We start from the raw sequence: 12,690 nt of genomic DNA, 5'->3' as shown, positions 1-12,690 counted from the left end.
CCAGGAGGCCTCAATTCCCACAGCACACACCCACCCCCTGATCTGGAATGTCAGACTGGGCTCTGGTCAGGCTCCCCTCCAACACCTGCTCCAGATGACGGATTCACATGTTCAGTGACGCCCAACCTGCCTCTGGGGAAGAGTGAGCCTTGCAAAGGCCATGGCCGGGCTGGGATCCCTGGTCTGTTCTAAGGTCTGGCGCCTCTGCTTTCATTCCCCAAGCCAAGGGGACAGGATGGATGTGGCTGCCTAAAAAGGGCAGAGGAAACTTTTGATTTCACATTCTTAAGCATGTATCAGAACACAAATCGTTCACTTTAAATATACACAATTTATTAGAAGACTATTGTATTACTTCAATAGTTATTTTGAAAAGTAAATGTAAGAAATCATCAAGAGTTGTCACTTCCAAATTATTTTACTGTGCTTTACTCATATATATTGCTGTTATTTGTGAACACAGCATCAGCACAGTGAAAACACAATACTGTGCTACTGCACACTCTTCCCAAATCTGTGTTTAGTGACATCCTTTTGGCAACTTGAAATTGGCCAGGATGGGGATACACATACCAGAGAAACTGGCAAATTCTACAAAATGGGCCATCTTTATTAGACTGAATGGATAGACTTATGAAAGTGAGAGAGAATATATTAAGAAGGTAGATAATGCTTGAAAGTATAAGCACTCTGGGAGTGTTAACTGTAAACAGAACCAAAAATTTGAGAAAATATTCTCATAGGCATCAAAAGCAGTATTTCCTTTTAGTAAAGACGACACATCACTGCGGAAGAGTAAGTAAAGTTCCAACACATCTTAGTTCAACAAGTGTCTTTTATTTATTAATAAAAAGGAAAACATCAGTCAACATTTCAAAATAAGCAACTGGTATTAACAGTCATTAAAGAAGATATACAAGTGGCAAGTAAACAGGAAAAAAGTACTTGAAATCATGAAACACCAGAGAACTACAGTTAAAATTACAGTGATATGCCATTACACCCCTACTAAGACAGCTGAAGGGAACACAGAAGGATCCAACCAGTTTAGATCACAATTTGGCAGTTTGTAATTCACATATTCTGCAATACTGGCACAAGAGAACTCAAACACATATTCATAAAAGAACTGTATACCTATGTTCATTAGAGCTTTATTTCTAACACCACCAAACTGGAAACAACCCAACTGCCCATTAGCAGATAGATGGATAAATGTAAATTCTAGACAATGCAAACTAAGTTATTGTTGAAGGTAGTAAATCACTGGCCTCCTATAGACTTGGGAAGGACAATGAGAGATTGTAAAACGGCATGAGGTAAATCAAGGTTATGTTCATCATCGTGATTCTGATAAGTTTTATGACTTCATATGTATAGCAAAATTTTCAAACTGTACACCTTAAATATGTATACTGTATGTCAATTATGCCTCAATAAAATTTCTTTAAAAAATGGTTCAAAATTACCAAAAACCTGGACTTCCCACTCTTTCTGGAAACCAGAAGGTTTAACAACTCAATACTGACTCCACTCTACTTTTCCCCGTTCCTGGAGAAGGGCAGCCCTGAACCAGTACAGGAAATACTGGCAAGCAACAGAGGCTATTTCAGTCTGGGGCAACAGGACCACTGGATGGACCACAAAAGTCACATCCCTGGACAACAGGATCTCCATTCTCTGTTCTCACTTCCCTTTCTGTACAGCAATGGCCTGGAGGTGGCCAGCCCAGAAAGACAATGGGGATTCACAAAACCTTTAGATTAATTTGCTGACAATAAATTCAGCTACAGGAGATACACATCTCTGGAAGGGCTGTGATTCCACACAGCCATCGTCACTGGAAGATTTATGGATGCACATGAGAAAAGAGACATTCCATTCAATTTGATGCAGGCTCCTCCACTGACTATTAGTCACACCCAGAATTTCAGGGGGTTCCCTGGTGGCTCAGTGGTAAAGAATCTGTCTGACAATGCAGGAGACATAATTGACTCAGGTTCAATTCCTGGGTTGGGAGGATCCCCTAGAGGAGGAAACAGGAACCCAGTATTCTTGCCAGGGAAATCCCACGGGCAGAGGAGCTTGGCAGGCTACAATCCGTGGGGTTGCAAAAGAGTGGGGCATGATTTAGTGACTCAACAACAGAATTTCAGTACCAATTAGGTTTGAAACCTGGATCCTGATGTCTGAGGAGGAATACTAGTCCACAGAATTATGAATTTCAGGACATTTGGCTCCTTTGTAGAACCTGGTGGAAAGCTTCCCCTCAACAGTGCTGAGCATTAAGGGATACCCTCTGGGAATATGAAAACAAATTCATGGCACTCCCAAAGGCCCTGGAGCTTGCCAGAACAAATGACCCTTCCTCAGGGTAACCTACATGTGCTGTGTTGCTTAGTCACTCAGTGGTGTCTGACTCTTTGTGACACCATGGACTATAGCCTGCCAAGCTCTTCTGTCCACAGGATTTCCCAGGCAAGAATACTGGAGTTGGTTGCCATTTCCTACTTCAGGGGATCTTCCCAATCCAGGGATCGAACCTGCATCTCTTGAGTCTCCTGTGTCGGCAGGCAGGTTCTTTACCACTGCGCCACCTAGGAAGCCCCAGGGGGAACCTATGGTCACACAGTAGTAAGCTTCCAGGTCACACATTAGGTCATATATTTCAGGTCACACATTTAGGAACTAAATAAAACACTGCTTTAGTTCCTAAGAGGCCTTGAGGAGGAATTCAAATTAGGTCAAAACTGGAATGAAAATTATACTCTCCTATCATTATATTGTTCCTGCTGAGGCACACGAAGCTGAGGACCCATGAAAGCTGTCCATCCTTTCAAACAAACAGGCCAATTCCGTTTTCCACCCACCCCCACAGTGAATACAATCCCAAGATTAAAGGTCGATTAAACAATAAGACCTTTATTGCTGCACAAACCAGAGCAATAGGGGGCAATTCCCAGCTGGTGACTTGGAGGCAGAAAAACCAACCACAAGTGTCAAGTGAAACCAACGAATTTGAAGAAGGTCAGATTCATACTTAATCAACTGAAATAGGAAAAGGTAAGGGCACATACTACTCAAGATTTCCTCCAGGGAACATTAGGGCACACAGACATCAGCCTTGTGTCAGCACATCAGGGTGATTGATGAAATACTGTGCAAGGAAGAGGTGAGATGGGTTCTACCAGAGAAACTGGCAGTGATGTAACTCTGATGAGGGCCCTGGGGAGTTTAGAACATGGAATGTAGCTCTTGTAAGCCTCATAGACATCTGGAACTCATTGGGAATTTCAAGTCATTACATGTTTGCAAGTACAAGGTTCAATTTCAGGTAGACGGTTCCCTTACAAAAGCTGTCTAGTGCTGTTATAATGAACAAGGAGAGAGCACATTCCTTCAGGTCTAAGGTCTTTCTCAAAGTGTGGATTTCTTGGTGCTAAACAACGTTAGCTGTTTGGAGTAAAGGATTTCCCATATTCCCTGCGTTCATGGGGCCGCTCCACAGTGTGAAATTTTCGGTGGAGATTGAGGCTGGAACGTTGGCTAAAGGATTTGCCACATTTACCACATTCGTAAGGCCTTTCTCCGGTGTGAACTACCTGGTGTTGAATGAGAACAGACTTTTGCCTAAAGGATTTCCCACACTGCCCACATTCATAAGGCCTGGCTCCAGTGTGAATACTGCAGTGCTGAATAAGGCTGGTGCTTCGACTAAAGGATTTCCCACATTCGACACATTTATATGGCCTTTCTCCAGTGTGAATTCTCTGGTGTTTAGTGAAGATGGCTCTTCTGCTAAAGGACTTCCCACACTGGCCACACTCAAAAGGCCTTGCTCTACTGTGAATTCGCTGGTGTTCAACGAGGCTGTAACTCTGTCTGAAAGATTTTCCACATTCAGCACACTCATAAGGCCTTTCTCCAGTGTGACTTCTGTTGTGTCGCTCAAGTTTGGATTTGGATCCAAAAGCTTTCCCACATTCCCCACACTCATAAGGCCTTTCAGTAGTGTGAACTCGCTGGTGTCGAATGAGAGTGGCTCTTTGGCTAAAGGATTTCCCACACTGGACACAAACATAAGGCCTTGCTGTGGTGTGAATTCTCTGATGTTGAACCAAGGTGAAGCTTTGTCTAAAGAATTTCCCACATTCGCTGCACTCATAAGGCTTTTCTCCAGTGTGGGTTCTCTGGTGCCGAACAAGATTGGATTTGCACCCAAAGGCTTTCCCACATTCCTCACACTCAAAAGGCCTCTCTCCACTGTGAATTCTGCAGTGTTCAATAAGATTGGAACACTGACTAAAGGACTTTCCACACTCACCACATTTATAAGGCCTTTCTCCCGTGTGAACTCTCTGGTGTATAATGAGTGTGGCTCGTTGCCTAAAAGATTTTCCACATTCACTGCACTCATAAGACCTTTCTCCAGTGTGCACTCTCTGGAGCTGAACAAGTGAGTACTTACAGTGCATGGCTTTCCCATATTTGCTAAACTCATAAACCCTTTTTCTAGCAGAGACTCTTGGGTGGTAAACAAGACTGTGTTTGTGGCTGGTAGCTTTCCCATATTCATGTAACTTGTAATGACTTTTTCTACCATGAAAAGTCTCCCCAAACTTGGTGATTTTGTTGGGTTTCTCACCATTGGAAATGATCTGGTGCTGGAGGAGACCCAATGTACCTCGGAAGTCCATTCCAACCTTCCTACAGCTGAAGGGATTCCCTGACACCTGGACTATGCTGCTCTTTACAAATGCCACCTTATCCACGTCACTTTTCTCTGCACTGAAATGCTTCTGAAGCTGTTGTAGGTTTGCAGATGCCCCAGTTAAGTATGGCTTCTGCCCCGGTAGATCAGCAGAGTACAAAATGTCTTTCAGGATTGGGACACATTTCTCACAGGGGTGAGCATTCTTGGTGAATGGACCTACCTTTGGAGTCCTGACCTGTGACAAAGCTTCGAGAGAAACATTTTGCTCAGAAGGTGTCTCTTTAGTCTGTGTTTCATGCAAACAAACTGAAAAAAGAGAAATATTTGTGAATCATGCTGATTATGGTAGGAGAGTATTCACCATGTTTATCTTTTAACTTTCTGTATAGTATGACATTTCGATATCTTAAAAAACCTTCATGGCCAGAGAAACACTGGACCTGAACTCTATAAATCAAATAGACCTAACAGACATATACAGAACATTTCATCAACCAGCAAAATACACTCTACTCCAGAATGCAGGGATAATCCCCAAGATTAGATCATAGAGCAGGCTATAAAACTGGTCTTAACCAATTTAAGAAAGCTGAAATCATATCAAGTCTCTTTTCTGACCAAAATATGATAAAAGTAGAAAATAATAAGAGGAGAAGAATTGAAGACTCACAAATATGTGGAAATTAAACACACTCTTGAACAACCAAAGAGTCAAAGATGAAATTAAAAGGGAAATCAAAAAATACATTGATATAAATGAAAATGGAAACAAAATACCAAAACTTATGGGACCCAGCATAAGTAGTTCTAAAAGGGAAGGCTTTAGCAGATACATACACTAAGAAAAATCTTTTTTAAAAAACCCTACCTTCACACTTCAAAGATTAAAAAAGAAGAAAAAACTAAACTCAGTGTTAGCAGAAGGAGGGAAACGATAAAGATTAAAGTGGAAATAAATAAAATAGAGACTATAAAGACAATAGAAAAGATGAAAACTGAGAGATGTTTTTGAAAAGATAAAACTGACAAACCTCTTAGAGTAATAAAAAAAAAAAAGAGAGGACTCAAATAAAATTATAAATGAAAGAGGAGACATTACATTTAATACCAATGCTCAAAAAAAAAAAACAACTGAAGAGGAGGTAACACATCAATACTCATTTTATAAAGCCAGTATCACCCTTACACCAAAGACAAATAAGAACACTACAACACAAGAAAACCACAGGCTAGGGACCTCTCTGGTGGTCTGGTGATTAAGAATCTGCCTTGCAACGCAGGGGATATGGGGTCAATCCCTGGTCTTGGAACTAAGATCCCACATGCCACTGGGCAACTAAGCCTGTGCATGACAACTACTGAGCCTGCATGCCACAACTAGAGAGCCCATGTGCCACAACAACTGAAGCACACACGCCCTAGAGCCTGTGCTCCATAACAAGAGAAGCCACCACAAGTAAATGCCCATCCACTACAACTAGAGAGTAGCTCGAACTTGCAGCAACTAGAGGTGCAACAAGAAAGAAAGCAAGAAAGAAACGAAAGGTGCCTCATGGTGGATTACTAGAACCCTAATGCTGTGATCCCATCCAGCAGGACCCTGTACATAACGTCACTAAAAATTATATATCATATATACATTTTGTCAAATATTATAATATACATATTGTTAAAATTACTGAATCAGGACTTGGGACACCAGGTGTCATGAATCTGAACACATTCATCCTGCCAGGGTGAGGTAAACAAGGTAAGATGGCTTGTTTTAGGCTGACTGCCAAATTCCTACATTCCAGATCCTTACCTGCAAGCTTGGGCAACAGACTTAGAACTACTTGGGGCAATGCACTCAGCTCAGTACTGGCACTCACACCACATATGCCAAGTAAGTGGGGAAGTAAGCAGAGCCCATGGTCTGACTATGGAAACAGCAGAGCTGCCTCTGGGGGACAGAAAGTATGACACAGATCAGTACACCAGGGCAAGGGCCTTACCCATCGAGGCTGTAAGTGCAAAGTTCTCTAGCATCACCTTGTGGTACAGGTGTCTCTGAGCTTCATCAAGGAGCCCCCACTCCTCGTGGGAGAAGTAAATGGCCACGTCCTCAAAGGTCACACAGCCCTGCCATCATGGGGACAGATCATTTCATGATCAGTTTCTCTTCTAGGATTTCAAGTTCCTTCACCCAGACATCTATCCCCTGCTCACCCTCCTTCCAGTGTCCCCACCTTGAAGGAAATATCAAGCCTTAGGGCCACAGATACCTGCTCTCCTCTCATGGTATCAAGATCACTGTCTACTCACCAACTACAGGCATATGGGCAGGGAGACACCATCTAAACTCTGAGCCTGGCATTAGGACATCCGCCCTCTTGTCAGGCAATTCCCCTGGAGTTCTGAATTGTGTCTCCCAGAGATAACCAAATGTGGGGTTGGGGTTTCTTCAGGGTGCCCAGCTCCATGGATTGGAAGAATCCCAGAGACAAAGGGTGGGGTCAGGACCATTGAGGGCCTGGAATATCGCCTGCTCACCTTTGAACAGTCCCTAAGCACTTCTGTCCTCATGGGAGTCTTTGGGAAGAGGGAGGTCATTACAGGCATGTAACCATGGCAGGCTCAGTAGGCTCAGGCCTCCCTCTACTTCTGTCTAGCCCCGGAGCAAGGTGATCTGAGATAACTGCAGTATCTCTGAGTATAATGAGTATCTCATTATCTCTGAGACCTCAGTGCTCTTACAATTATGTGATCTTGTATGAAGAGTCAACCTCCCTGTACCTCGGTGTTTTCATCCCCTTTCCAGTCTGTTCTAAACCTGAGCAACTTCTGGAAAACTTGAAAAGCCTAACTCACACCTTGTGCCTCTTATATTCACAACCCTCCATGGCTTCCAGAGTCCTGAGATGAAAACTCCTCCCCTTGCCATTCCAAACGGGAAGGATTCTCCGCGAATTTACATAAACCGGTCCCTCCGCCTGACACCCTCTCCCACGCGTCATCACACTCTCTGTAAAACCCAGGACCCCACCCACGACCGCCTCACCATCCTGGACACGGGGGCCCGAGCTGAGGGCAAGCGAGCAGGAGCTCCGCACTCAGGGCTTTAGTGGCTGGTGGGGTGAGGGCGGTGAAGGCCCGGAGGTCGAGCGTTTACCTGAGGCGGGCCCTTCAGCGCGGCGGCCGCCATCGGAGTCTGAGAGGAGCGAGGTTCTAAGTGACAGGCGACAGAGACGGAACTTGTGTACAATTGTCATCTACCGCCGCAGCTCTGCAGACTCGCTGCTTGGCTGTGGGGACAACCTCTCTTTTAGGGCCTCCTCGCTCTGTTCATCCCTCAGCCTCCGTCCACGCTCCGAAAGGACTCCAAGGGCGGCTGTACACGGAGCAGTCACCTTACTGCCACCACGGAGGCGCCGGAAGTCCCGCCCAGATCCTCTGGGTCGCGGAAACGCGCTGATTCCGAGCGTTCATTGGCTACATGCCTTGGGCCCGACATCCGGCATTGTGGGTAACGTAGTTCCCACGGCGCCACCAGCCACAGAAGAGGGCGCCCACCCCGAGATCGCGGAGTCCCAGAGGCTTGTGTCAGAGCCCTGTGGCCCAGGTGGCGGTCTCCCTGTGGGCCGGGACGGAGGCTCTCCCGGGAACTGTCCGGGTGAGGGGCCGGCGACGCTTCGACCTCACATCTGGACCCCCTACGCGGATCCGGGTGGTCCGAGCTACGTGGGAGGTCTCCCTGGGCGCTGGGGTTGAGAGGAGACCCCATCCGCATCTTTTGTGAAACGTCTTGAGTCTCTCCCCGGAGTAGGAGCCGTTCCCACCCTTCTCCGATCCCTGACTGCAAAACAGGTCGTGATCTGATCGGATCAGGGTTGGCGGCGGGTTTGGCTGCGCCACCTGGGGGGCTTTCCTGGAAAAGATCGGGATTTGGCTTCATAGGCGAAAAGTTGAGACTGCCAGGGGCGTCGGTGAGGGGACTCGGCCCCCGGAGAGCCGCGTGGACTGGTAGCCGGCGGCCAGGGTCTGGGCTTGACCTCTGTGAGCGGGGAGATGTGCGGACCTTCGTTCTGGGAGAGCCCGTGCCTGAAGCCCAGAGGGGCCGGGGGAGACCTTCTGGGGACTCCAGGCTGACCCTTCCCAGGAGGAGCCTGAAGAACGGAGGAGCCTCTGCGGTGTCTGGAGGCCCTCGGCGAGTCCCCGCAGCTCTGCGCTCTCCCACCCGGAAAGCGTCCAAGGCAGCTAGCAGGGCTCCGCGGGCGCCCCCTGGCGGCTGCTCGTGAAAGTCGGCATTCAGCCCTTGGGTGAAAAGGAGGGAACGCAGACTCCGGCCAGGGAGGGAAGTGCCCACTCCCCCTGGGGGTCTCGTTGCGCTCCTGCGCCCCCCCACCCCTCACTGTCAGCCCACGGGCAATGGGCACCGTGGGGTCTGAAGTTCCAGCCTGTCTCTCCTCCCACCCCCACTGTGTCTAGGCGACGGTGCCCTCTTCAAAATGCACCTCAGATCACAAGTGGCTTCGCTACCTTCAAGCGCGTCTGTTTCCGGAGGAAAAGAACGAACTAGCTTCCCTTGGAACGCGAGCAGGGACAGACTGGGGCAGAACCTACCCCCGGCGTAGAGCGCTGGGAGGGCCCTAGACCAGCCTGCGCCTGGGCCCGGGGCCTTCTGAGGGAGGCCAGCCGTGGACGGGGTAGGCGGCCCGTGGTCCTTCTCCAACTCCCTCACCTGCACATTTTCCCAAAGTCGGGGTGTCTGGAAAAGCAATATGTTTCAATAGAGGATTCTGTTGAAGAATAACCCCTCCCGTTATTTAAAGAGAGGATTGTAAAGTACCTGAAGAGAATTCGGAAAGTAGGGAAACACTTGTGGGGCAGTAGGACACCGTCAAAACCTAAACGCAGGCAGCAATGCAGGCAGCCAGCGCTGCTCTCATGTCCTCCTGACCCCTCCACCCGCTTCAGCAGTGTTGTGTGACCAGGGTGCTGTGCTTAGTCGCTCAGTCGTGTCCGACTCTTTGCGACCCCATGAACTGTAGCCCACCAGGCTCCTCTGTCCATGGGCTTCTCCAGGCAAAAATACTGGAGTGGGTTGCCATGCCTTCCTCCAGGGAATCTTCCCAACCCAGGGATGGAACCCAGATCTCCTGCATTGCCAACGGATTCTTTACTGTCCCGGGAATATGCATATATATATATGCCACCCTGTTACTCCTTGGTGAAGCCTCTCTGGGGTCTCCACCGACCACACCTAAGGTGTTCAGGGAGGTGTCCCCACTCTGGTCGGTCTAATATTGCCAGAACATCCTCCAGTCAGTTCTCAGCCTTAGCAGCAATAATTTCTGCCTCCTTTTGAAGTCTCACCCTGACCAGGCACAGTTTAGTTTTCTTCCAGACACCCTGGTGGCCCCATGCAGATTTCTGAGACATCTTCATTGCTAGCATCCCATTTTCTGTCAAGCCCATACAGCAATACAACCATCCTTTGTCCTGAGCTCTGACTACTTGGAAATTCAGAGTATAGCATGAAACTTACAAATAATTTAAAGCCTGGAAGAAAAGTGGTTTGAAGTAGAAGCGCCTTCAAAGAGACTTACTGGAGTTAAGGAAATTATTTTCTGAGCTGAAAGCGGGGTGGAAAATCCCAACATGACGGGCTCAAGTCACATTATATACTACCTCTGTTCCTAATGGGATGTACCTATATCCCGTTGGAGATCTATTTTGCTGTATGCAATATGCAGTTTACTCCAGGAAGAAAGATGGCTTTCCCTGACTTTGCAGAGTGGAAGGGAGATTGTGAGAGAAGGAATTTAACCTGATTGGGATGGGCAATGGGGAAGAGGAGCCAGGGAGCCTCAGGAAATAGATAACACCTTGAGTAGGTGGTGGACAAAAGAGAGTTTTCCTGTTAGGAAACTACATATCAGTCCATACTTGTACACTGATGAGAGGTCAGAAGAGAGGGGGGGAATAGGGAGGAAAAGGATCATGAAAAACAGGATTAAATTACTTAATATGTCAATGTCACTGTTCACTAGGAGAATTCTAATCAAAACCTTGTGAAAACATCTACCAGGGAAAAGGGGGAAATAACAAGCATTGATGAGGCTGTGGAGAATTTGGAACAATTGCCCATTGCTGATAGGAATATAAAATGCTGCAATGTGCGAACGAGTTTAATAATATGAAAACCAGTTCCGCAGCTCCCCATAAACAATACAGAAATGCCATTGGATTCAGCAATTCCACTCCTATGTATACACCCAGAGAATTGAAAGCAGTGACTCAAACACATCTGTGGGCAGCAATGTTCATAGCAGCGTTATTCGCAATAGTGAAAAGGCAGAAACAGCTTAAGTGTACATTAACATATGAATGGAATTTTAAAATGTGGTTCATTCATACTGTGCAGTATTATCCAGTCATAAAAAGGAATGAAGTTCTGATACATGCCACAACATGATGAACCTTCAAAATGTAATAAATGATTAAAACCAGACATAAAAAGATAGTATACAAATTTACTTATAAGAAATAACTAGAATAGCCAAATTGTACAGACTGAAAGTAGACTAGAGGTTTCCAGGGGTTGGCCAGAGAGGGGAATGGTTATTACTGCTTAATGAGTACACACTTTACATTTTGTTTGATTTTTTTTTAACTTAGTTGTAGTCGATACCAAACATTGCAGATGTATTTAGCGCCACTGAATTATATACCTGAAAATTAAAATGGCAAATTGCTTGTCATATATAATTTACCACTGGATATACACACACACCAAAAAACTGCTAAGTGAGAGATTTTTGTCCAAATTCCTAAGTTCAATTTTCCTGTTATACTATATCAAAATTTCATGAACTTTTTGTTTTTTGATGAAGTTAGAACAGCTAGATTGATTGTATAAATATTCACCCACAATATTAGACCTGTTACAGGAATATGAATTTTAGGACCTAGTTGTTCTCATCAACATAGAATTTGCTTTCATATCAAGAATCTGAAAAATATTAGTCAACCAAATATTAATAGTTAAGGGGAAATAATTTGAAATCCTATAGAGAATAGAGTCCAATGGTCACAGTTAAATTAGCAAAAAGTGTTTTCCTTGCCTAGAAGATGAAGCAAATATATTACGAGTGATATGAGTATCACTGCAAATAAGCACAAAGGGACTGACTGTTGGGAAACATAAAGACAAAAATATAGAGATATCTACCAGCCACTGGCCCGGAATAGCAAATAGAGTCATCTAAATGGACAAAAGAGAAGACAGTGAGTAAATGATGAAAAAGGAGTTCACAAGGACAAAGGTGGTAGATATGGCTCTTGCCTCAGCAGAAGTTCTGGAATAATGGCTGTTGCTGTGAATGTGTTGGACTCGCTGCTTGTGATAGTGCAGGAAAACAACCATGGAGCCACTAGCTCAGACCATGAGACCTGAACATATAAAGTCTATTGTGAAGAATATGGCCACAAATGCAAACCTTATAATTCTTTCTGGATTCAGTGTGGAATGGAAACAAGACCTGTATATATGCTGTCTACAAGACACACATCAGATCTAGGGATGCATATAGACTGAAAGTGATGGGATGGAAAAAAGTATTCCACACAAATGGAAATTAAAAGAAAGCTGGAGTAGCAATATTCATATCAGACAAAATAGACTTTAAAGTAAAGACTGAAATAGAGACAAAGGAGGGCACTACATAATGACTAAGGGATCAATTTAAGAATATATAACAATTGTAAATATAGATGCACCCAACATTGGAGGACCTCAGTATGTAAGATGAATGCTAACAGCCATTAAGGGAGAAATTGACATTAACGCAATAATAATGGGGGTTGTTTATCACCCCATTTTCATCAATGGGCAGATTATCCAGACAGAAAATCAGTAAGGAAACATATGCTTTCATGACACATTAGACCAGGTGTACTTAATTGATATTTATTGAGCATTTTATCCAAAAGCA

The 12,690-nt window shown here is 45.3% G+C and overlaps 1 protein-coding gene across 8 annotated transcripts; it reads right to left on the bottom strand.

Moving 5' to 3' along the window:
- Positions 1-817: 817 nt before the first annotated feature.
- Positions 818-8,115, bottom strand: LOC145514439 (zinc finger protein 416-like). 8 transcript variants are annotated; one of them, XR_014060157.1, is made up of 5 exons: positions 7,866-8,115; positions 6,709-6,835; positions 4,935-5,020; positions 2,489-3,602; positions 818-2,084 (listed from the first exon to the last, which is right to left on the bottom strand). XR_014060157.1 is itself a non-coding variant. In XM_081512233.1 (5 exons), the coding sequence occupies exons 1-5, from the start codon at positions 7,896-7,898 to the stop codon at positions 3,450-3,452; spliced, it is 1,479 nt and encodes a 492-aa protein (XP_081368359.1). In that variant the 5' UTR covers positions 7,899-8,115; the 3' UTR covers positions 818-3,449. The 8 variants fall into 8 exon arrangements, 3 of the variants coding, with proteins under 3 accessions (XP_081368359.1, XP_081368360.1, XP_081368358.1); XR_014060158.1 differs by having other exon boundaries at positions 818-2,093; positions 2,576-3,602; XM_081512233.1 differs by adding an exon at positions 4,003-4,254 and having other exon boundaries at positions 818-3,918; positions 4,423-5,020.
- Positions 8,116-12,690: the final 4,575 nt, after the last annotated feature.

Source organism: Giraffa tippelskirchi, chromosome 7, assembly GCF_054371585.1.
Source record: "Giraffa tippelskirchi isolate mGirTip1 chromosome 7, T2T-mGirTip1v1.2.pri, whole genome shotgun sequence".
Classification (NCBI taxonomy): Eukaryota; Metazoa; Chordata; class Mammalia; order Artiodactyla; family Giraffidae; genus Giraffa; species Giraffa tippelskirchi.
This window is presented reverse-complemented; position numbering and strand designations above follow the sequence as displayed.